This window comes from Ranitomeya variabilis, chromosome 4 (assembly GCF_051348905.1).
Source record: "Ranitomeya variabilis isolate aRanVar5 chromosome 4, aRanVar5.hap1, whole genome shotgun sequence".
Classification (NCBI taxonomy): domain Eukaryota; kingdom Metazoa; phylum Chordata; class Amphibia; order Anura; family Dendrobatidae; genus Ranitomeya; species Ranitomeya variabilis.
In genome coordinates, this window is record NC_135235.1 from 640,661,351 (window position 1) to 640,687,704 (window position 26,354).

The 26,354-nt window shown below is 43.9% G+C and overlaps 1 protein-coding gene across 1 annotated transcript; it reads left to right on the forward strand.

Annotated features, from left to right (window-relative positions):
• Window positions 1–5,787: 5,787 nt before the first annotated feature.
• Window positions 5,788–25,397, forward strand: LOC143767413 (uncharacterized). The gene is made up of 4 exons (XM_077255747.1): window positions 5,788–5,848; window positions 8,304–8,525; window positions 11,715–11,805; window positions 22,678–25,397. The coding sequence occupies exons 2-4, from the start codon at window positions 8,508–8,510 to the stop codon at window positions 23,181–23,183; spliced, it is 615 nt and encodes a 204-aa protein (XP_077111862.1). The 5' UTR covers window positions 5,788–5,848; window positions 8,304–8,507; the 3' UTR covers window positions 23,184–25,397.
• The last annotated feature ends 957 nt before the right edge of the window (window positions 25,398–26,354 follow it).

Here is a 26,354-nt window from a genome sequence, read left to right on the forward strand (position 1 = left end):
CTGGAAAACAATGTCTGTGCTAAGCTGGGGATGTCAGGGGGTTCATGATGATGCACCTCCGATTTCTATCGCTTCATCTACTCCTTCGGAGATCCCTGCGTTTTTGTCGGATTATAGGGATGTTTTTGAGGAGCCTAAGCTCAATTCGCTCCCTCCCCATAGAGAGTGTGACTGTGCTATAGAATTGATTCCTGGCAGTAAGTTTCCTAAGGGTCGTTTATTTAATCTGTCACTGCCAGAGCATACTGCTATGCGGAATTATATTAAGGAGTCCTTGGAAAAGGGACATATTCGTCCATCTTCGTCCCCTCTGGGAGCAGGTTTTTTTTTCGTGGCAAAAAAAGATGGTTCCCTGAGGCCTTGTATAGATTATCGCCTTCTGAATAAGATTACAGTCAAATACCAGTATCCATTGCCATTATTTACTGATTTGTTTGCTCGCATTAAGGGGGCTAGGTGGTTCACTAAAATAGATCTTCGTGGTGCGTATAACCTGGTGCGGATAAAACAGGGTGATGAGTGGAAAACCGCATTTAATACGCCTGAGGGCCATTTTGAGTATTTGGTAATGCCTTTTGAACTCTCCAATGCTCCGTCAGTCTTTCAGTCCTTTATGCACAATATTTTCCGTGAATATCTGGATAAGTTTATGATTGTGTATTTGGATGATATTTTGGTGTTTTCTGATGACTGGGAATCCCATGTTCTACAGGTCAGGAAGGTGTTTCAGGTTTTGAGGGCCAATTCTCTGTTTGTGAAGGGCTCAAAGTGTCTCTTCGGAGTCCAGAAGATTTCTTTTTTGGGGTACATTTTTTCTCCTTCTACTATTGAGATGGATCCCGTTAAGGTTCAGGCTATTTGTGACTGGACACAACCTACATCTGTTAAGAGCCTTCAGAAGTTCTTGGGGTTTGCTAATTTTTATCGTCGGTTCATTGCTAATTTTTCCAGTATTGTTAAACCTTTGACTGATTTGACTAAAAAGGGTGCTGATGTTGCTGATTGGTCTCCTGCGGCCGTGGAGGCCTTTCGGGAACTTAAGCGCCGGTTTTCTTCTGCTCCTGTGTTGTGTCAACCAGATGTTTCACTTCCTTTCCAGGTGGAGGTTGATGCTTCCGAGATTGGAGCGGGGGCGGTTTTGTCACAGAGAAGTTCTAATGGCTCGGTGATGAAGCCATGTGCTTTCTTCTCTAGAAAATTCTCGCCCGCCGAGCGCAATTATGATGTGGGTAATCGGGAGCTTTTGGCCATGAAGTGGGCATTTGAGGAGTGGCGTCATTGGCTTGAGGGTGCTAAACATCGCGTGGTGGTCTTGACTGATCACAAGAATCTCATTTACCTTGAGTCTGCCAGGCGTTTGAATCCTAGACAGGCTCGTTGGTCGTTATTTTTTTCTCGTTTCAATTTCGTGGGTTTCATACCTGCCAGGTTCAAAGAATGTGAAGGCAGATGCTCTTTCCAGGAGTTTTGTGCCTGACTCCCCTGGAGACACTGGGCCTGCTGGTATCCTTAGGGATGGGGTAATATTGTCCGCCGTATCCCCAGACTTGCGACGCGCATTGCAGGAGTTTCAGGTGGATAAACCGGATCGATGTCCACCAGAAAGACTGTTTGTTCCGGATGATTGGACCAGTAGAGTCATCTCCGAGGTCCATTCTTCTGTGTTGGCTGGTCATCCTGGAATATTTGGTACAAGAGACTTGGTGGCCAGGTCTTTTTGGTGGCCTTCCTTGTCTAGGGATGTGCGTACCTTTGTGCAGTCTTGTGAAGTGTGTGCTCGAGCTAAGCCTTGCTGTTCACGGGCTAGTGGGTTGTTGTTATCCTTGCCCATCCTGAAGAGGCCTTGGACGCACATTTCCATGGATTTTATTTCTGATCTCCCGGTTTCACAGAAAATGTCCGTTATCTGGGTTGTGTGTGACCGCTTTTCTAAGATGGTTCATTTGGTGCCCTTGCCTAAGTTGCCCTCCTCCTCTGAGTTGGTTCCTTTGTTTTTTCAGAACGTGGTTCGTTTGCATGGGATTCCGGAGAATATCGTTTCTGACAGGGGATCCCAGTTTGTGTCTAGATTTTGGCGGACGTTTTGTGCCAAGATGGGCATTGATTTGTCTTTCTCGTCTGCATTCCATCCTCAGACGAATGGCCAGACGGAGCGAACTAATCAGACCTTGGAAACTTATTTGAGGTGTTTTGTTTCTGCTGATCAGGATGACTGGGTTGCTTTTTTGCCACTGGCCGAATTTGCTCTTAATAATCGGGCTAGTTCGGCCACGTTGGTCTCTCCTTTTTTTTGTAATTCGGGGTTTCATCCTCGTTTTTCCTCTGGTCAGGTGGAGTCTTCGGATTGTCCTGGAGTGGACGTGGTGGTGGACAGGCTACATCACATTTGGAATCAGGTGGTGGACAATTTGAAGTTGTCTCAGGAGAAGACTCAGCAGTTTGCTAATCGCCGTCGCCGCGTGGGTCCCCGACTTCTTGTTGGGGACTTGGTGTGGTTGTCTTCTCGTTTTGTCCCTATGAAGGTCTCTTCTCCTAAGTTCAAGCCTCGGTTCATCGGTCCTTATAGGATCTCGGAGATTCTTAACCCTGTATCTTTCCGTTTGGATCTCCCAGCATCGTTCGCTATTCATAATGTGTTCCATCGGTCGTTGTTGCGGAGGTATGAGGTGCCTGTTGTTCCTTCGGTCGAGCCTCCTGCTCCGGTGCTGGTGGAGGGAGAATTGGAGTATGTTGTTGAAAAGATCTTGGATTCTCGTGTTTCCAGACGCAAACTCCAGTATTTGGTTAAGTGGAAGGGTTATGGTCAGGAGGACAATTCCTGGGTGGTCGCCTCCGATGTTCATGCGACTGATTTGGTCCGCGCCTTCCATGGAGCTCACCCTGATCGCCCTGGGGGTTCTCGTGAGGGTTCAGTGACCCCTCCTCAAGGGGGGGTACTGTTGTGGATTCTGTTTGCGGGCTCCCTCTGGTGGTTACTGCTGGTACTGGGTGACTTTGGTGGGTTGCGGCCTTTGGTTTCCATCTGTCCATCAGAGGCTGGGTGTTTCCTATTTTACCTGGCCTTTCTGTCATTTCCCTTGCCGGCTATCAATGTGTTCAGATGTGCTCTGTTTGGTTCCTGCCTACCTGCTCCCAGATCTTTCAGGATAAGCTAAGTGCTGATTTTCAGTTGTTTGGTTTTTTGTCCAGCTTGCTTAGAATGTCTCTTTGTTAGCTGGTTGCTCTAGTGGACTGAGGTTCTCCCCATGTGCCATGAGTTGGCACATGGGTTCTTGTAATCTCAGGATGGTTTTTTTGATTAGGGTTTTTTGCTGACCGCTCAGTCCCCTTTTGTGTCATTCTGCTTTCTAGTTTTCAGCGGGCCTCTATTTGCTAAAGCTATATACATCATCTCTATGTGTGTGCCTTCCTCTCATTTCACCGTCAATACATGTGGGGGGCAACTATATCTTTGGGGTTAATTCCTCTGGAGGCAAGTGAGGTCTTTGTTTTCTCTGCAGCACTAGTTAGCTCTTAGGCTGGTGCGTGGCGTCTAGAACCAACGTAGGCACGCTCCCTGGCTATCTCTAGTTGCGTTTGTCAGGCGTAGGGCAGCGGTCAGCCCAGGTTCCATCACCCTAGAGCTCGTCCGATATTTATTATACTTTGCTTATCCTGTGCTATCCCTAGCCATTGGGGATTCATGACACCGCGGGATCCGGGATGGTTGGGAGGTATGCATAAAGCCCTACTGAGCCAAAGCCCAGAGCAAGGCACGAACCCCAGCAGCCACTCCCGCCAAAGTCAGCAACACAACCTGACAAAAGCTGAAATAAAGAAGATCTCAGAGAGCTGCAAGATGCAATACATAGAGGGCTGGCAGAGTGAATTGGAGAACTCCCAGAAACTCACTATCTACGGCCGGCATCACACTGGCGAGTTTCACGGACGTATGAGCGCATAAACTACGTCCGTAAAATACGCATAACACACGGCACAATGATTCCCTATGTCCCAGCTCCTATCAGCCGTATTTTACTGATCCGTATTATACGGTACTCTACGGCCGTACAATATCGCAGCATGCTGCATTTGTCACCGTATTGCGCAAATAAATCGCCAATGAAAGTCTATGGGGGTGAGAAAAAGACGGATTACACACGGACCAGCAGTGTGACTTGCGAGAAATATGCAGCGGTGTTAGTGAAAAGTCGGTAATTCAATTGCCGGCTTTTCATTTCTCCTTCCCAAACCCGACATTATATGAGACATGGTTTACATACAGTAAACCATCTCATATCCCCTTTTTTTTGCATATTCCACACTACTAATGTTAGTAGTGTGTATGTGCAAAATGTGGGCGCTGTAGCTGCTAAAATAAAGGGTTAAATTGCGGAAAAAATTGACGTGGGCTCCCGCGCAATTTTCTCCGCCAGAGTGGTAAAGCCAGTGACTGAGGGCAGATATTAATAGCCAGGAGAGGGTCCATTGTTATTGCCCCCCCCTCCCCATGGCTAAAAACATCTGCCCCCAGCCACCCCAGAAAAGGCAAATCTGTAAGATGCGCCTATTCTGGCACTTGGCCACTCTCTTCCCACTCCCGTGTAGCGGTGGGATATGGGGTAATGAAGGGTTAATGCCACCTTGCTATTGTAAGGTGACATTAAGCCAGATTAATAATGGAGAGGCCAATTTTTTCCGCCATTTAACCCTTTATTTTAGCAGCTACAGCGGCCAAATTTTGCACATACACACTACTAACATTAGTAGTGTGGAATATGCAAAAAAAAGGGGGATATGACATGGTTTACTGTATGTAAACCATGTCTCATATCCTGTCGGGTTTGTGAAGGAGAAATGAAAAGCCGGCAATTGAATTACCGGCTTTTCACAGATATCGCGCTGAATTAAATATAAATACAGAATATATATATGTGTCTCAATGACATTATATATATATATATATATATATATATATATATATATACTGTATATATGTTTTACCGAACATTTGAGCACATAAATCCATTCGATGTCGGTTTTGCAAGCCTGCGAGAAAATATCGCAGTACGGATGCCATACGGATTACATACGGAGGATGCCATGCGCAAAACACGCTGACACACCCTGCCTACGGATCACTATTTTGGGAACATTTCTCCGTATTACGGCCGTAAAAAACGGACCGTATTGTCTTACGCTGAGTGTGACGCCGGCCTACCGGTCACTGCGGAGGGACGACACTCTGGCCCCATATCTGGAGAGGTTACATGACCCCAAAGACAGGCAGCTCCTGAGTCTATACAGACTGAGTGCCCACAGTCTAGGGGTGGAAACAAGGCGGCACTGACAGTCATACAAGCCACGGGAGGACAGACTGTGCCAGCAGGGGCACTGGAGGACGAGGCGCACTTCCTGCTTCACTGCAACAAAGACTCAGCAGTGAGGGCCTCCCACTTCCAGAGACTTTCCATTCACAATTCAGACTTCCCATCCATGGATGAGGAGAGGAAACTCTGCATCCTACTGGGGGAAGAGGAATCAGCAGTGGAGATCACCGCCCAATACGCCACCATATGTCGTAAGCTGAGGGGAGCTTAAAACACCAAATGGACTACTATTTCCCAATGTGTGCCCCCAACACCCCATTCCCATAATCCCCAATCCCTTCACCGTCACATTTATTTTCCTTGCTTTGGCAACACTAAATGTATTTTGGTCCTGCCAATAAAGCTTATTTGAGTTTGAGTCCTGCATACACTGAGGCCCCTGATCATGTGACCCCTGACTCCTCCCCTCCTGTGACCTCATCACAGGTCCTGTGCGCACAGAGCAGCCATATATGTGGTGTGCGGCTCTGCAGGTGGAGGTAGGTGCTGGAGATTCCCCATTACTGGGTGCAGGGGACATTAACCCCCTCAGTGCTGGTGACATTCCTGGTCTCGCTCCCATATACCTTACTGACAGCCGTTTCTTCTCCTTCTCTGGAGCCAGCGCTTCTGTTATTTCCCGCTGATGTCGCCGTATGTGGGATATTTATGGGTCGGATTTAATAGAAGGTTCTGGGAACGTATAAATTATTAATGAGGTTTATTCCTTCTCTGGGGACAGAAAACATCAGCGATTCCCTCATCGTCTCCTTATAAGTCGCCTCCTGCATTGTCAGCAATCAGAGCCGCGCTCGGTTCTCTGCCGTCCCATAGGCGATGAATAGAGAGAAGCGCACGCGTCTCCTGGGGAAACCTCTCTGCGTTGTATATTACTATTTTTCTATAATGGCATTCAGCTTGATCTCGAGCCATGGCGACTTCATGGATGAGCGATCTATAGAAAGATCAATCCTGTAAAAGCCTAGATGGCTCCACCAGGGTCTTTTCCACGGTTATATTGATTGCATCGAGTTGCTGATCTTCCTTTTCACCTTGTTCCTTCTATTCTTCCACCCATGATGTCCTTCACCAGTGATTCCTCTCTTAGCATGATGAGTCCAAAGTAAGTAAGCCATAGCTTTGTGATCCTTGCTTTGAGTGACATGTCTGCGTTGATTTGTTCCAAGATTGCTTAGTTTGTTCTCCTTGCCATCCATGGTATTGATAACATCCTTCTCCAGGACCATATTTCAACGGCGTTGATTCCTCTTTTCTCTTCTGCAAAAACCTGGACAATAAAGAAGCAAGAAAAGTTATGTGCGAGCCGTGTCTTTGTCGCCAGTGAAATGTTTTTCGATTTGAAGACCATCTCCGGTGACTTAATTGGTGATTTGCCCATAGCTATTCTCCTATTGGTTTCCAGTGTCGTTGCTGCATCTTGAGTGATCATAGATACTAGTACTGTAGGTCGAAGTCCTTTATAGCTTCCAGTTTGTCACCGTTTATCTCAATGGAGCCCTGTTGTACCTGGCAGTAGTCAATCTCTTTGTCTGCATTGTATTGAGTGGCAGTCCCATGTTCCATGCTTTCCATGTTGATACTCCGTAATAAGTCCTTCATTCCATCTACGTTTGTTGCTATCATTGTTGTATAGTTTGCATATGTATGACTGCTTATCATTTGTCCAGCAATTTTGATTCCTTGTTTGTCGGCAAGTCCAGCCTTCCTGAAAATACTTCTGACTATAAGTTGTATATAACACACTTGTTTCTTTGCAATGTCTAGAGACGACATTTATAATTGCCACTGTTATAATTAAAAAGAACCTGACAACATTCCTCTGGCACTGGCTGCATGATTACAGCCAGGTATCATTGGCTCTGGAAAGTTGCAGCGCTTCAGAAAAAAAAATACTTTAAAAGCTGCTGAAGAACGAGCCTCATGTCAGACTAGTCACACGGGTAGGTCACCAGCGGCTTCTCCCGTCCTGTCCCCTTCAGTGACAGGTCTATCCCTGCATGCATGTATAGGAGAGACTTATCACCCTGAGAAAGTGGGCAGGCAGAATCTGCCAGGCATCCGCTTGTTTGACTAGTTTCCCCTGCGGCACGGTCCCTGGCATCTTTTAAAGTACTTTTCTTTCGTTGAAACATCGTAGTGTTTCAGAGTCCAACATACATGGCTGAAATCATGCAGCTAGTGCATGTATTGGCTGTCAGATTCTCCTTAATGACTCCTGTAAGTTCCTCTCGTGGTCGCTCCATTGGGACATTCCCAGTGTCATTGTTTTTTGTATTTTTGCCTGTCTCCTCCATACTTCTGGATGCCATGTGACCTAAGCAGCTTGTGTAGTGATAATCGCCGCCACTCCCCTTGTAGACCTGCAGATTTTGGAGGACAGGCCGCACACCATCTCTATGATACATATCCCACTTTCTGTGTCTCGATGGTCCTCGGCTTCTGATGTCCGTGACATTTAAGGAAGATTCCTGTCACGAAATCCAATCCATTCACAATGATACAGCGCCAAGGGTCACTGACCTTTAGGTAATGCAGATAGTAGGTAGAAAACCAATGGAGTCTTACACTGTGTGATCGGATTGCCCAGATGTAGAAAGAAATGGTTTCCATCTGTCTCTGATAACATCTCTGCAGTGATGATACTAGTTTTCGTGGTGATACTCTGTATGTCTGTGATGTGATTGTTCTTCTCCATAATGGTTCACAGAGATCATGTGTCCTACATGCTGCCATCACCGCTGCCACCAGTGATTAACTGTAATGTTCATGTGAAGGTGTGACTTATCTTTGATAAGATATGAAGTATTTCAGTCCATACAAAGATAGAATACAATATCTACATGGTATATCTCCTCATGGTTCCCCTTACTATCTCCAGCTATTGCATTATTACATGGGATCTTTATGATGTTCCATCGTCATTTCCCCATTCAGGTCCCTACAATATCGGATCCTCTCAGTGGAGATCTTCTATATAAGAGAATTCTCCTGAGTGACCCTACAAGGATGGATAGGGACAGGGACAAGATGGCGGAGAGGATATTACACCTCACCCTAGAGATTCTCTTCTGGCTTACTGGAGAGGTGAGAGATTCTGATGACGTCACATTACATCATTCTTATCTATGGGAATAACAGATGGACAGAACTGGAGAGGTGAGGACTCTGGAAATGTCTGTAGTGAGGTTTATTAATGTGTCTCTCCATAACCAGGATTACATATTAGTGAAGACCTCTAGTGAGCGCTGTCAGGACCCTGTGTCTGAGGGATGGGGAAGACCCCTGAGCCCAATCATGGGGCCTCCACCTCACCCCCTGATACATGGGAACATCAATGACCAGAAGATCCTAGAACTCACCTACAAGATGATTGAGCTGCTGACTGGAGAGGTGACACTGCTGGGAATGCTGGGACATTATACAGTAATGCTATGAAGGGATTGGGGGGATGATAATATCATTGTATGTGTCAGGTTCCTATAAGGTGTCAGGATGTCACCGTCTATTTCTCCATGGAGGAGTGGGAGTATTTAGAAGGACACAAAGATCTGTACAAGGACGTCATGATGGAGGTTCCTCAGCCCCTCACATCACCAGGTAATAGACAGGACTAAATACACAAGGCCTATAATTATCTGTATGTAAAGAATGAATTCAGTCCCTGTATGTGTTTCCTCCAGTTCTGTCCAGTGAGAGGACAACACCAGAGAGATGTCCCCGTCCTCTTCTTCCACAGGACTGTAAACAAGAAAATCCCGATGTTCCTCAGGATCATCAGGTAGATGGAGAGAAGGTGTCATGAGATCTCCCCTATGATGTGTAGACGGCTGTGAAGGTCTTGTGTTCAGTCTTGTTTTATCAGCCAGTATTATACACTGAAAGGCCAATTTATTATTAATTTTTTTATGATTTGAGCATTCCTGTATGGAAACTACATAATGTCAGAGTACAGGAGAAACTGAAGCAATTAGCTTTTCTTGGATCAGCCGCAGTTTGAATCCACATTAGAATAGGAGAGCTATCTGGGTGACTTTGAATGTATTTTTACTTCCAAAAATACAAAAAATTCAATTTTATCAAGGAATAACTTGTGATAGGGGATTCTGTGCGTATAAGCAAGTCAATGAAAGGATTTAGCAGAGTTTGTCAAGAATTGTCCTGAAGAACAGGTGATGCACAGTCATGTAATGCAGCTGAGTACAACTTTGGTGCTACAACTAAAGTGTCCAAACTAAAATTTTTTCAGCACTTATGCTTACCTAGGCTTTGTGGCCAACCATTGCTGTCTAAGGGAAACAGAAAGAAGGAAGGGCACAAAACTATATCAATGAGCAGTGGATAAAACTTAATACGATGAATCCAGATTTCTGTTGCACCATGCTGATGGGAGGGTCAGAAATTTGACACCCGCTATATGAATCCATCCGGTTTGTATCCGGTTTTAACATATCAGTATGATGGAGGTGGAGTATTATTGTGGGCAATATTATTTGTAACATTGTATGTCCCCTGATATTTGTACAATTGGACAGTAATGTTTATCTAAGCACGGTGGTTAACAGAGTTAATTTCTCTTTATGGTTGAAGGACAATGCACTGTGCTAGAAGGGTCGTATAGTCATGCTTTGCATTTGGGTATATGACTGCGTTTTTCTTGCTTCCCCATCTTGACAGTCTCCAGATCTTAATCCTGTAGAGCATGTCAGCAGTGTAGTAGAATTGTCGTGCTGCAGATCTGCAGGTAAATGCAAACTCCACTAGGTGGCAGTAGAGCGGAGAGAGGACTGAAATCCTGTTCAGAGCAGACCAGCATAACTGCAGTGAGGCTACCACTAGGTGGCAGCAGAATAGTCAAACAAGCTGAGTAGATACCAGAGAGTAGCGTAGTACCAAAGGGAAAATCACACACGGAGTCAGGGGAGCGCCAAGAGGTCAGTACCAGTCTGAAGTAGAAGTACAAGAAGGAAAAGACAGTCAGGTCAGAACCAAAGCCGAGTCGAGTATCGGGGAATCCAGACACGAAGGGAAAACACAGAGCTAGGGCTGGAAGAGAGGAATGAACACACACAGGCAAAGTCAGCTAAACGTAGTAGGACAAATTAGGGTTTCACCAGAGTCAGTTATTCATGCCATAGGCAGGAAGTATAATGGACTCTGCCTGCAGGATGCAGCGCAGAGAAATAGCAGACCTGGAACCAAAACGAGGCAGAAAGTTAACCCCTGACATGACCAGACCGGGAAAAGGAGAGACAAAACCCCAAACCCGGTCCAGATCATGACAAGAATGAGATGTTTAAAGCATGTCAGTAGCTCCATCTACTATATTTGTGGCAAGTAAAATGCAATCCTGTTCTCATGTGCTATTGAATGTCTAATGGGCTATGGGTGTCTATAATAACATGGCCAATCAGCGTATGTTTTATACCTGGTGGAGATGACAGGATAAATCTGATCATTAGATGTTGACTAGATCTTTTCACAATTTTCTGGTTATGGAGACTGCTGGTTAAAATTATGAGCTGACAGATTGGATTTATACAGGAGACCTGCAGCTATGTGATAACTACTGATGTCATTTATGGTCATCATGTTCATTGATGATATTTTCCGTCTTTCAAAAATAATTACTTACAACTTCATCTGTCTGTGACTGTTACAATATTTCCAAAATAAAGGCCATAAATCATAAGCTCATCCACAGAAATATAAGCATTAAAGCAAACGAAAAAAGTGGGCCTTAGAGCAATTCTTGAAAACATATATAGAAATTTTATTGAAGAAATTCAAATAACACAGTAATATTACCATAAAAACAACTATATGCAGAGAAAATCAGGATGTAATGACATCAAGGTGCCACGTCCGCAAGATAGTTAGTCAGGTTGTTTGTCAAAAAAAGAAATACTACAAATATGCACGTACACTCCCAAAACAGATAGCCACGTATAGAATATACCACTAAATCATGTGGTAGTGACTGTTGGTAGTTCCTATTCAAAGATTCATACATAGACCCAAGGTATAAAATAACTGTATAATCCAGGTAAACATACGGGTCAAAGTGATGCAAGGAGAATAATAACAAAAGCCAACGATCACATATTATGAAATTAGGCCAATACTGAAAAGATTGTACCAAAACATCAATCCATAGATGACACACAGTTTGTTATATCAAACATAATAAAGGGAAAAGTGTGCCCATAGTGAACCAACCTGAATGCGTGATGTGGAAAAGCGGACCCCAACGCGCGTTTCGCAATGTTGCTTCCTCGGGGGGCGACGTCTTTCAAAATAATTACTTACAACTTCATCTGTCTGTGACTGTTACAATATTTGTTTCAGGCTAAAGATCTGACCCATATTAATACTACAGAGACATATGTGAGGGGCGATAAGCGGTGTAATGAGGAGATTCCTACAGATAACCACACAGGTGAGTAATGTCAAAGTAATTAATTTAGGCTCAGACTGAAACCACCTGGTTTAGGATTCACTCCAGTCGCTAATAGCTCTAACAGAGAATGACTTATAGACACCTATTTTTGCATTAGCCTGGAGATAGTTTGGCCTGGAGTGCTGTTAATAGAAATGTATGCTGTCCTGACCTCGTATGCAACTGCTAAACATCAGATGCATTCAAAGAGCATTCACATTAAGTTAATTATTAATTAAATGTGTGTCTATTTGCATGTAGTCTGGGTGCCTTCACCGCAATTCTGACTAGCCGGCTCGTTCTATGCGCTATGCCTGAGCAGGCAGTCTCCTTTACAATGAAAGCCTATGCTGTCTCGTACTGACGCTCCATAGACTTACATTGTAAAAGCCACTTCCAGGTCTCGTAGAGCGCAGCGTGATCCAGAGAGTCTTCAGAGCGGTGACGTCACTGAGAACAGGAGAAGAACGGCGCTGGACACCAGTAAATATATGACATAATCAATTCTACTTGGTCACATTTATGAATTTACTTTTTTAGAGTTTGCAACAGAATTTTTTTTTTATTATTTGGATGGCAATTACAGATGAATTATTTGTGAAAATATCAGCTTTATTTTGCCAAAGTGAAATTGAGATTTTATTTCCACACAGAAAAAATTGACAGGGTTGATCTCCATAGATTCTGTGATGAATTTACAGACATGTGCAGTCAATAACTGGCCGTAGCAGTCACATGCATGTCCAGCCAGAAGAATTACAAAGGTTGGTCATAAGCAGGGTCTAGTAGGACGTGTGTTATTGTAAAACTGACAAGTCTAATATGTTCTGAAACAGAAGTATCGCCGTGGATTAGACCAATGATCAACCTATTGAGAGTTTAAATCCCATAGTGGGACTAAATTTAAAAAAAAAAGGAAAAAAGTTTAAAATTTGTAAAAACACAAAACAATATTTCACCATCAAAAACGTCTTTTTATGCTGTTTCCAATATGACCCGAGCTATAAAACGTTCATATAATTTTACCTATACTGTAAAAATAAACATTGCAGAAAACCAGATTTTTCATCAGACTGCCTCACCAAAAGTGAATTAAACATTGAATAAAATGTATGCATAGCAAAAGGTCATCACTGAAGATGTCTTTCATTTTCCCCCTGAAATAGAGAACTCTTGGGCGGGTCAAGGCGTGAACGAATGTTCTAGGGAGAGATGGTTCAGGTTGGTCACGATCTCCTTTTCTTCCTCAGCTGTAAGCCCTTGCCACTCACCCTTCGACTGGAAGCGTCGGCAAAAGAGTAGGAACCTAGACCCCGAAGCAGGCATGAATTCATCCTGGGGTTACATGGTTTGGCTTCCAGCTTCGCAGCTCTGTGATTCTTCGGTCCCCCACGCACACCCTCAGTTAATAATACTCCCACAAGTTATATTATATATATATATATATATATATAATAATATCACCATTGATTCCATGGTGCTGTACACGAGAAGGGGTTACATACAAATTACAGATATCACTTACAGTAAGCAAACCAACAATTACAGACCGATATAGAGGGGCGAGGACCCTGCCCTTGCGGGCTTACATTCTACAGAATGGTGGGGAAGGAGACAATAGGTTGAGGGTTGCAGGAGCTCCGGTGTTGGTGAGGCAGAAGCTTCGGTAGTGGTGAGGAGGCAGCGGGGTCAGTGCAGGCTGTGGGCTTTCCTGAAGAGGTGGGTTTTCAGATTCCGTCTGAAGGATCCGAATGTGGTTGATAGTTGGATGTGTTGGGCAAAGAATTCCAGAGGATGAGGGATATTCGGGAGAAGTCTTGGAGGCGGTTGAGTGAGGAGCAAATAAGTGTGGAGGAGAGAAGGAGGTCTTGGGAGGACCGGAGATTACATGAGGGAAGATATCGGGAGATTAGTTCAGAGATATATGGAGGAGACAGGATATGGATGGCTTTGTAGGTTAGTATTAGTAATTTGAACTGGATACGCTGAGGGAATGGGAGCCAGTGAAGAGATTTGCAGAGGGTGAAGCGGAGGAGCAGCGAGGAGAGAGATGAATTAGTCGGCCAGCAGACTTAAGGATGGACTGGAGAGGTGCAAGAGTGTTAGCAGGGAGGCCACAGAAAAGGATGTTGCAGAAGTCAAGGTAGGAGATGAGGGCATGCACAAGAATTTTAGTAGATTGACGGTTGAGAAAAGGACGGATTCTGGAGATATTTTTGAGCTGAAGGTGGAAACAGCTTTGATGGGCTGTTTGAAGGACAGGGCAGAGTCAAGGGTTACTCCGAGGTAGCGGACTTCCGGTACAGGGGGAAAGCGTGATGTCGTTAATTGCGATAGATAGGTCAGGTAAGGAAGATCTATGAGATGGAGGAAAGATGATAAGTTCAGATTTGTCCACATTGAGTTTGAGGAAGCGAGAGGAGAAGGAGGATATGGCTGATAGACACTCTGGGATTCTGGACAGAAGAGAGGCAACGTCTGGGCCAGAAAGGTAGATCTGAGTGTCATCAGCATAAAGGTGGTACTGGAATCAATGGGACTTTGAGTTGTCCCAGGCCATGCATAGATTGAGAAGAGTAGTGGTCCTAGAACAGAGCCTTGGGGGACTCCAACAGAGAGAGGGTGGGATGAGGAGGTAGTGTGGGAGTGGGAGACTGTTGTGAACTATACCTTTTGGCTCCCTCTTGTGGTCACTAGTGATTTGGCACTTGGATTGTCTTTTACCAGGTTGGTACTCACCTGCTTCGTTAGACCATGGGTGTTGCTATATAAACTTCCTGGATTCTCAGTCCTGTGCCTGGCATCGTTGTAATCAGTTCACTTCTGTTTGCTCCTGTCTTCAGGTCCTGGTTCTTTGCAAGATAAGCTAAATCCTGCTTTCGTACTCTTGATCATTTGCATTGTTCATATTTTTTGTCCAGCTTGTACTATATGTGATTCCTGTTATTGCTGGAATCTCTAGGGGGGCTGATATTCTCCTCCCACACCGTCAGTCGGTTTGGGGGTTCTTGGATATTCAGCGTGGATATTTTGCAGGGTTTTTTGCTGACCATATAAGTCTTCTTACTATATTCTGCTATTAGTCAGTGGGCCTCTCTTTGCTAAATCTAGTTCATTCTTACGTTTGTCTTTTCTTCTTACCTCACCGTTATTATTTGTTGGGGGCTTGTATTACTTTGGGGTCTTTTCTCTGGAGGCAAGAAAGGTCTTATTTTCCCTGATAGGGGTAGTTAGTTCTCCGGCTGGCGCGAGACGTCTAGAACCAACGTAGGCACGTTCCCCGGCTGCTGTTAGTGTTTGCGCTAGGATCAGGTAAATGGTCAGCCTAGTTACCACTTCCCTATGAGCTGGTATTTATGTTTTGCAGACTTTGCTGTAATCTTTGAGGTTCCCTGCCATTGGAACCATAACAGTATGCCAGGCCGATAAATAGTTAATGCATTGCTGAAGTGGGATTAAAAGAAAAGAAGTTCTGAGGTTTTTTTTTTGTTTTTTTTTCTTCCTCCCCTTTATCTCTGAGTGGCTTGAAGCTTTGCTGCAGACATGAATGTTCAGACCTTGATTACTAGTGTGGACCAGCTTGCTGCACGTGTGCAGGGCATTCAGGATTTTGTTGTTAGCAGTCCTATGTCAGAGCCTAAGATACCTATTCCTGAGCTGTTCTCTGGAGATCGATTTAAATTTAGGAATTTTAGGAATAATTGTAAATTGTTTCTATCTTTGAAACCTCGTTCGTCTGGAGATTCAGCTCAGCAAGTCAAAATTATTATCTCCTTCTTGCGTGGCGACCCTCAGGATTGGGCCTTCTCGTTAGCGCCAGGAGATCCTGCATTGGCGGATGTTGATGCGTTTTTTCTGGCGCTCGGATTGCTTTATGAGGAGCCTAATCTTGAAATTCAGGCAGAAAAAGCGCTACTGGCCATCTCTCAGGGCCAGGATGAAGCTGAGGTGTACTGCCAAAAATTTCGGAAATGGTCCGTGCTTACTCGATGGAATGAATGTGCTCTGGCCGCAAATTTCAGAAATGGCCTTTCTGAAGCCATTAAGAATGTGATGGTGGGTTTTACAATTCCTACAAGTCTGAATGATTCTATGGCGCTGGCTATTCAGATTGATCGGCGTTTGCGGGAGCGCAAATCCGCTAAACCTCTGGCGGTGTTGTCTGAACAGACACCTGTCTCAATGCAATGCGATAGAATCCTGACTAGAACCGAACGACAAAATCATAGACGTCAGAATGGGCTGTGTTTTTACTGTGGTGATTCTACACATGTTATATCAGCATGCTCTAAACGCCTAACCAAGGTTGTCAGTCCTGTCACCATTGGTAATTTGCAGCCTAAATTTATTTTGTCTGTGACTTTAATTTGTTCATTGTCTTCCTACCCTGTTATGGCATTTGTGGATTCAGGTGCTGCCCTGAGTCTTATGGACTTGTCGTTTGCCAAGCGCTGCGGTTTTGTCCTGGAGCCTTTAAAGGTTCCGATTCCTCTCAGAGGAATTGATGCTACGCCACTGGCGGAAAATAAACCGCAGTATTGGACACAAGTGACCATGTGCATGACTCCTGAACATCGGGAGGTGATTCGTTTTCTTGTTCTGCATAAAATGAATGATTTGGTCGTTTTAGGTCTGCCATGGTTACAGACCCATAATCCTGTTTTGGATTGGAAGGCTATGTCTGTCTCAAGTTGGGGTTGTCAGGGAATTCATTGCGATTCTCCGCCGGTGTCTATTGCTACTTCTACTCCTTCAGAAGTTCCTGAGTATTTGTGTGACTATCAGGATGTATTCAGTGAGTCCAGGTCCAGTGCTCTTCCTCCTCATAGGGACTGTGACTGCGCTATAGATTTGATTCCTGGCAGTAAATTTCCTAAGGGACGATTATTTAATTTATCTGTACCCGAGCATGCCGCGATGCGTTCTTATGTCAAGGAGTCTTTGGAGAAGGGGCATATTCGTCCATCCTCTTCCCCTCTCGGTGCGGGATTCTTTTTTGTGGCCAAGAAAGACGGGTCTTTGAGACCTTGTATAGACTATCGGCTTCTGAATAAAATCACTGTTAAGTTTCAGTATCCGTTGCCGCTATTGTCAGACTTGTTTGCTCGGATTAAGGGCGCCAAGTGGTTCACCAAGATAGATCTTCGTGGTGCGTACAACCTTGTGCGCATTAGGCAGGGAGATGAATGGAAAACTGCATTCAATGCGCCCGAAGGTCATTTTGAATACTTGGTGATGCCCTTTGGGCTCTCTAATGCCCCTTCAGTGTTTCAGTCCTTTATGCATGATATCTTCCGGAAGTATCTGGATAAATTTTTGATTGTGTATCTTGATGATATTCTGGTTTTCTCGGATGATTGGGATTCTCATGTAAAGCAGGTCAGGATGGTGTTTCAGGTTTTGCGTGATAACGCTTTGTTTGTGAAGGGCTCAAAGTGTCTCTTTGGAGTGCAGAAGGTTTCCTTTTTGGGTTTTATTTTCTCCCCTTCTGCCGTGGAGATGGACCCAGTCAAGGTCCGAGCTATTCATGATTGGACTCAGCCTACGTCTGTTAAGAGTCTTCAGAAGTTCTTGGGGTTCGCTAATTTCTACCGTCGCTTTATCGCTAATTTTTCTAGCGTTGTTAAACCTTTGACGGATATGACCAAGAAAGGTTCTGATGTGGCTAATTGGGCTCCTGCAGCCGTGGAGGCCTTCCAGGAGCTGAAGCGCCGGTTTACTTCGGCGCCTGTTTTGTGCCAGCCTGATGTCTCACTTCCCTTTCAGGTTGAAGTGGATGCTTCTGAGATCGGTGCTGGGGCTGTTTTGTCGCAGAGAGGCTCTGGTTGTTCTGTGATGAGACCATGTGCCTTTTTCTCTAGGAAGTTTTCGCCTGCTGAGCGGAACTATGATGTTGGTAATCGGGAGTTGTTGGCCATGAAGTGGGCATTTGAGGAGTGGCGTCATTGGCTCGAGGGTGCTAAGCATCGTGTGGTGGTCTTGACTGATCACAAAAATCTGATGTATCTCGAGTCTGCTAAGCGCCTGAATCCTAGACAGGCTCGTTGGTCATTGTTTTTCTCTCGTTTTGACTTTGTGGTCTCATACCTGCCTGGTTCGAAGAATCTTAAGGCTGATGCTCTCTCTTGGAGCTTTGTGCCTGACTCTCCTGGAGTCTCGGAGCCAGCTGGTATTCTTAAAGAGGGAGTGATCGTGTCGGCCATATCTCCGGATTTGCGACGTGTGTTGCAGAGATTTCAGGCTGGTAGACCTGACTCGTGTCCACCCGACAGACTGTTTGTTCCTGATAAATGGACCAGCAGAGTCATTTCCGAGGTTCATTCCTCGGTGTTGGCAGGGCATCCGGGAATTTTTGGTACCCGAGATTTGGTGGCTAGGTCCTTTTGGTGGCCTTCCTTGTCACGGGATGTGCGGTCATTTGTGCAGTCCTGTGGGACTTGTGCTCGGGCTAAGCCTTGTTGTTCTCGTGCTAGCGGTTTGCTTCTGCCCTTGCCCGTCCCGAAGAGGCCTTGGACACACGTTTCCATGGATTTCATTTCTGATCTTCCGGTGTCTCAAGGAATGTCTGTCATTTGGGTGGTGTGTGATTGTTTTTCCAAGATGGTCCATTTAGTACCCTTGCCTAAGTTGCCTTCCTCTTCCGATCTGGTTCCTTTGTTTTTTCAGAATGTGGTTCGGTTACACGGCATTCCGGAGAATATCGTGTCCGACAGAGGATCCCAGTTTGTGTCCAGATTCTGGGGTTCTTTTTGTGCCAAAATGGGCATTGATTTGTCGTTTTCATCTGCCTTCCATCCTCAGACTAATGGTCAAACGGAGCAAACTAATCAGACACTGGAGGCTTATTTGAGATGTTTTGTTTCTGCGGACCAGGATGATTGGGTGACCTTCTTGCCATTGGCGGAGTTTGCCCTTAATAATCGGGCTAGTTCCGCTACTTTGGTTTCGCCATTCTTCTGCAACTCTGGTTTTCATCCTCGTTTCTCCTCGGGTCATGTTGAGTCTTCTGACTGTCCTGGGGTGGATTCCGTGGTGGATAGGTTGCAGCGGATTTGGAATCATGTGGGGGACAACTTGAAGTTGTCACAGGAGAAGGCTCAGCGTTTTGCCAACCGCCGCCGCGGTGTGGGCCCCCGACTTCGTGTTGGGGATTTGGTTTGGTTGTCTTCTCGGTATGTTCCTCTGAAGGTTTCCTCTCCTAAGTTTAAGCCTCGCTTTATTGGTCTTTATAAAATTTTGGAAGTTCTTAACCCGGTTTCTTTTCGTTTGGATCTTCCGGTGTCGTTTGCCATTCACAACGTGTTCCATAGGTCTTTGTTGCGGCGGTACGTTGTGCCTGTGGTTCCTGCTGTTGAGCCTCCTGCTCCGGTGTTGTTTGAGGGCGAGTTGGAGTACGTAGTGGAGAAGATCTTGGATTCTCGTCTCTCTAGACGGAGGCTTCAGTATTTGGTCAAATGGAAGGGCTATGGTCAGGAGGATAATTCCTGGGTGGCCGCCTCTGATGTTCATGCGGCCGATTTGGTTCGTGCCTTCCACGCTGCTCATCCTGGTCGCCCTGGTGGTCTTGGTGAGGGTTCGGTGACCCCTCCTTAAAGGGGGGGTACTGTTGTGAACTATACCTTTTGGCTCCCTCTTGTGGTCACTAGTGATTTGGCACTTGGATTGTCTTTTACCAGGTTGGTACTCACCTGCTTCGTTAGACCATGGGTGTTGCTATTTAAACTTCCTGGATTCTCAGTCCTGTGCCTGGCATCGTTGTAATCAGTTCACTTCTGTTTGCTCTTGTCTTCAGGTCCTGGTTCTTTGCAAGATAAGCTAAGTCCTGCTTTCGTACTCTTGATCATTTGCATTGTTCATATTTTTTGTCCAGCTTGTACTATATGTGATTCCTGTTATTGCTGGAAGCTCTAGGGGGGGCTGATATTCTCCTCCCACACCGTCAGTCGGTTTGGGGGTTCTTGGATATTCAGCGTGGATATTTTGCAGGGTTTTTTGCTGACCATATAAGTCTTCTTACTATATTCTGCTATTAGTCAGTGGGCCTCTCTTTGCTAAATCTAGTTCATTCTTACGTTTGTCTTTTCTTCTTACCTCACCGTTATTATTTGTTGGGGGCTTGTATTACTTTGGGGTCTTTTCTCTGGAGGCAAGAAAGGTCTTATTTTCCCTGATAGGGGTAGTTAGTTCTCCGGCTGGCGCGAGACGTCTAGAACCAACGTAGGCACGTTCCCCGGCTGCTGTTAGTGTTTGCGCTAGGATCAGGTATATGGTCAGCCTAGTTACCACTTCCCTATGAGCTGGTATTTATGTTTTGCAGACTTTGCTGTAATCTTTGAGGTTCCCTGCCATTGGAACCATAACAGGAGACATTGAATGTGCGGTTGGAAAGGTATGAGGAGATCCAGGATAGGGCGAGGTCTCTGATGCCAAAGGAGGAGAGGATCTGTAGTAGGAGGCAGTGGTCAACTGTGTCGAAAGCAGAGGACAGGTCTAGAAGGTGGAGTACAGAGTATTGTCCGTTAGCTTTGGCTGTAAGTAGGTCGTTAGTAATTTTGGTCAGGGCTGTCTCAGTTGAGTGATGGGGCGGAAACCAGACTGTAGATTGTCAAAGAGCAAGTTAGATGAGAGGTGGGAGGAAATTCCAGCGTGGACGTGCTGCTCCAGGAGTTTGGAAGCGAAAGGGAGCAGTGATATTGGGTGATAGCTGGACAAAGCAGTTGGATCGAGGGTTGGCTTTTTAAGGATAAGCGTGATTGTGGCATGTTTGAAAGCAGAAGGGAAGGTGCCAGAAGTTAGTGATAGGTTGAAGAGGTGGGTTAGGGAAGGGATAAGAGTGGTGGTGAGGTTGGAGAGGAGGTGGGATGGGATGGGGTCGAGCGCACAGGTGGTGAGGTGCGATTTGGAGAGGAGACAATTAAGCCCCCCTTCAGTTATGTTGGATAGGGAGGTTATGGGGTTTGGGCATTGGTCTGGTATACAAAGGGGTTGTGGTGGTTGAACAATGAAGACTTGCCTTGTTTGGTCGATCTTATTTTTAAAGTGTGTGGAAAAGTCCTCATCAGAGATGAGGAAGGTTGGAGGGGGCAGTGGGGGGGGTGGAGGATGGAGTTAAAGGTTTTGAATATCTTTTTGGGGTTGTAGGATAGGGAAGATACGAGGGTTGTGAAGTAGGCCTGTTTAGCAGAGCTGAGAGCAGATTTAAAAGCGAGTGTTGCTTGTTGGAACGTTCACCTATGATATCCGTATTACTACTTTTCCTTCTATTATTTGGCTAAGTCTACTCAGCTTCTTGGTTCTCCCCAAGGGGCTTGGAAGACCCTGACGGGTTTGATATAAACATCTCACGAAACCATCCAATCAGTAGTAGGATTGAGGCTATGTGCCCACATTGTTTTTAAGCGTTTTGCCACCTTTTTCTGCTGCAGAAACGCTTAAAAAACGCTTACAAAACGCATCCCATTGTTTTAATGGCATTCCGCAATTGTTGTGCCCATGCTGCGTTTTTTTCCGCAGCGGAAACGCATTGCGGAAAAAAACACAGCATGTTCATTAATTTTGTGAATTGTATAGGGACACATGAAAAAAAAGCATAAAAAACGCGACAAATACGCGAGAAAAACGCAAAAAAAGCGATTAGATTCTGCAACGTGGGCACATAGCCTGAGTGGTGTGTACAAATGGCAGAGACTTAGTCAATGCATGTTATAGCCTGCACCTGCAGAGAATACCTTTCTCTGATCCCCTTCATGAATGAAATTCAGTGGGTTAACCAAACCTGTCAGCAAAGGGTAGACAAATAATGGTTCATTAAGGCTATGCGCCCACGTTGCGGAATCTAAGCAGAATTTTCCTCATCAAAACCGGACTCCCTTGCCAGGAAATCCGCCCCTGTTGTTCTAGCTTTTTTTTGTTTTGTTTTTTTTTTGCGTTTTTATTGCATATTTGTCTCGTTTTTCAAGCGTTTTTTCCATGCGTCCCAATACAATTCTATAGCGGCAAAATCGCTGCGATTCCGCAAAATTAATGAACATGCTGCATTTTTTTCCGCAATGCGTTTCCGCTGCGGAAAAAAACGCAGCATGGGCACAACAGTTGTGGAATGCCATTAAAAATTGTGGGATGCATTTTGTAAACATTTCTGCAGCGGAAAAAGCGCGTCAAAAACGCTTAAAAACGCAACGTGGGCATGTAGCTTCAGTGTAGTGTACGTGCAGCCCAGACATCTAAGGACATTACAAATCTTTAAAGTTCAGAGTTTGACAGCGGCATTTAACTAGTTAATAGGCGTGGGTGGATCACGATTCCTGTTCAAAACAGCTGACATGTCCCGGCTTTGATGTGGGCTCACTGCCGGAGCCCACATCAAAGCGGGGAAAACTGACATCGGTGTACTAGTACCTATGATGTCAGTAAGGGGTTAACTCCAGCTTCAAGGTACCCTATAACTGGTAGTATCATTCTAATGCACCAAGGTGGCAGACAGCCACGAGCTACATATCACGGGCCTGTGAGCCACATGTGACTTCCAAGCCACAGATTACAGATGCCTGACCTAATAGCACTTACTTACAGCCTGTTTATAAGTCTCCAGTTAATATTTCACTAAAAATAAATAAATAAATGTTTCATATTTTAGAAAAATTGTTGACAGACACACTAAAACATAAATCTATGGAGTAGTTGCCAGAAAAGCACAACTTGGTGGCCTAAAATCATAATCTATTAGTCTCTGCTTTTAAATCTATTCTTGCCAAAACTGCCCTAAATTGGTTTAGAAATATTTAAATTTTAGTTCAATTTGTGTACAAATGTTATAAAAACGTAAAATATATTTCAACGTTTTGTAATAATAAACTGTTTTATTTTTGGCAGATGACTGTTCCAGGAATTCGGAGACACATCTGATATTTTCAGGTGTTAAAGCAGATGATACCACGCAAGATACATATGAAGAGCATATTATCTCAGATACACCTCAAGCACTTCTCAGTAAAAATCCTTTTCAACTGTTCCTATCTTCTGATTTATCACAGACTGTTAAGCAAAATAGACAAAACAATAGCGATAGAGAGAAAGAAAGAGCTCACTCAAGGAAGAAGCCATTTTCATGCCCAGAATGTGGAAAATATTTTAAGAAGAAATCAGATTTTTTTAAACACCAGAGAATTCATACAGGGGAGAAGCCATATTCATGTTCTGAATGTGGAAAGAGTTTTGCTCAGAAAACACATCTTGTTAGACACAAAAAACATCATTCAGGAGAGAGACCATTTTTATGTTCAGAATGTGGGAAATGTTTTGTAGATAAATCGGAACTTGTTACACACCAGAAAAGACATAAAGGAGAGAAGCCTTTTTCATGTTCAGAATGTGGATAATGTTTTACAGAGAAATCGGGTCTTCTAAGACATGAAAAAATTCACTCAGGGGTGAAGCCATTTTCATGTTCTGAATGTAGGAAATGTTTTACACTGAAATCAAGTCTTATTACACATCAAAGAAATCACACAGGGGAGAAGCCATATTCATGTTCAGAATGTGGGAAATGTTTTTACAAGAAATCAAACCTTATTAGACATCAGATAACACACACAAGGTAGAATCAATATGTAGAAAATGTTTTACAGAGAAATACAGTTTTGTTACACAATACAGAACTCTCACAGGGTAATATTCATTTTTTTCAGTTTTAAAATCACATTGAAAAACTTTGCAAGGCAAAAATACAACAATAGCAATCAACACAAGTCTACAGTGCACAATTGGATTGACAGTCTCAACTCCCTTGAGATGATTTTCTAGCCATTACCAGTCTGATGAGCATCAACAGCTCTGCTTCCACGGTCTGTAGAAATCTCCTTTCTTAATGCCATGATTCACATCTACAAACTTATGTTGTGAAGATCAGAAATTCATAGATACAGTCATGGCCAAAAGTTTTGAGAATGACACCAAAATTATATTTTCACATGATCTGCTGCCCTCTGGTTTTTATTAGTGTTTGTCTGATGTTTAGATCACATACAGAAATATAATTGCAATCATATTATGAGTACCAATAGGTTATATTGACAGTTAGAATGAGTTAATGCAGCAAGTCAATATTTGCAGTGTTGAACCTTTTTCTTCAAGACCTCTACAATTCTCCTTGGCATGCTCTCAATCAACTTCTGGACCAAATGCTGACTGATAGCAGTCCATTCTTGCATAATCAATGCTTGCATTTTGCCAGAATTTGTTGGTTTTTGTTTGTCCATCCGTCTCTTGATGATTGGCCACAAGTTCTCAATGGGATTAAGATCTGGGGAGTTTCCAGGCCATGGACCCAAAATCTCTATGTTTTGTTCCACGAGCCATTTAGTTATCACCTTTGCTTTATGGCAAGGTGCTCCATCATGCTGGAAAAGGCATTGTTGGGCGCCAAACTGCTCTTGGACGGTTGGGAGAAGTTGCTCTTGGAGGACATTCTGGTACCATTCTTTATTCATGGCTGTGTTTTTAGGCAAGACTGTGAGTGAGCCGATTCCCTTGGCTGAGAAGCAACCCCACACATGAATGGTTTCAGGATGCTTTACAGTTGGCATGAGACAAGACTGGTGGTAGCGCTCACCTCTTCTTCTCCAAATAAGCTGTTTTCCAGATGTCCCAAACAATCGAAAAGGGGATTCATCAGAGAAAATGACTTTACCCCAGTCCTCAGCAGTCCACTCCCTGTACCTTTTGCAGAATATCAGTCTTCTGGAGAGAAGTGGCTTCTTTGCTGCCCTCCTTGAAACTAGGCCTTGCTCAAAGTGTCTCCGCCTCACAGTGTGTGCAGAAGCACTCACACCAGCCTGCTGCTATTCCTGAGCAAGCTCGGCACTGCTGGTAGTCCGATCCCGCAGCTGAAACAGTTTGAAGATACGATGCTGGCGCTTGCTGGTCTTTCTTGGGCGCCCTGGAGCCTTTTTGACAACAATGGAAGCTCTCTCCTTGAAGTTCTTGATGATGCGATAGATTGTTGACTGAGGTCCAATCTTTGTAGCTGCGATACTCTTCCCTGTTAGGCCATTTTTGTGCAGTGCAATGATGGCTGCACGTGTTTCTTTAGAGATAACCATGGTTAACTGAAGAGAAACAATGATACCAAGCACCAGCCTCCTTTTAAAGTGTCCAGTGATGTCATTCTTACTTAATCATGACTGATTGATCGCCAGCCCTGTCCTCATCAACACCCACACCTGTGTTAATGGATCAATCACTAAAACGATGTTAGCTGCTCCTTTTAAGGCAGGACTGCAATGATGTTGAAATGTGTTTTGGGGGTTAAAGTTCATTTTCTGGGCAAATATTGACTTTGCAAGTACAGTAATTGCTGTTAAGCTGATCACTCTGACATTCAGGAGTATATGCAAATTGCCATTAGAAAAAATGAAGCAGTAGACTTTGGAAAAATTAATATTTGTCTCATTCTCAAAATTTTTTCCATTACTGTACCTGTTCTAAACCAGCCTCTAATTTCACCTTCAAAGTATTTGGTAATCCTAAAGGTCTTCTTCATACTTTGACCATTCACCAACATTTAATATTGGAATATTTTCCTCAAAAACAAAGCCTAATATTTTTACTCATTTCTTTTATTTAGTTCTCTTTATCTGCATTTTAGAACTTGTCCATCAAAAATATCCTGCATGAGAAAAGAATCACCAAGTTTTAAAATAATGTACCTAGGTGATGAGTGACGAGTGTGAACAAGCTCATGGTTCTGAATTTTAATTTTTTTTTCTGTCTTTATTTGCAATCTGTAGGAGTACTCCACATTATCATATCTTTCATAACTTTCTACATGGGGGAACCGCATTACATTGATTAAGGTCCTGACCCTATAGACTTACAATATGCATTGAGAATATTTAGTTAATATTTTAGAACTAGTATAAAAGAAAAACCTGATGCAGATTTAGGTCAAATTTATATACAAAAATAGAAAATTCTGAAAGGATCACAAATTTTTAATCACCACTGTAGGTGATCCCACAACTCCAACACAGTTGGAACAGCAGTTTTCTTTTCATGGAATATGTTTGTAAGCAAAATGAACTTAAGTAAAATACAAGGGCTATATTAACCCTTCCAGTGTTAACATCATGTCAACATTTTGTAAGTTTTACAACATGAAATGGAATTTGTAAAAATATACATTTTGTTAATGTTAATCTACATAACACTTCTTTTTAGCCCTCAAATTCTAGAACTCTTGCTCTACATGAGTTCCAGTTGCCTGTTGAACTAAAGATGAGTAACATGACTTTATTTCTGATCTTTTGCTCTCTCTCTCTCTCCCCCCCATTCATCTGAATTTTCCCTCTTTATCATGACTAGTGATGAGCGAATTTGTTCAGAAAACGATCGCCAAACATAAATTTGGCACGAATATGGCACATTCGGATTCGTGATCAGAAACCCCAGCAAAATTTTATGAAATCGGTAAAAATCGGTAACATTCTGTAAAAGTGCGGGAAAATATTTGCATTGCCACATAAATATTTTCAGCACTTTAGCAATGATAA

Excerpts from the sequence above, each read along its gene's own strand:
- LOC143767413 (XM_077255747.1), top strand. Across the intron at positions 11,806-22,677 it reads TCCTACAGATAACCACACAG|ATGACTGTTCCAGGAATTCG; the intron begins GTGAGTAATGTC and ends TATTTTTGGCAG.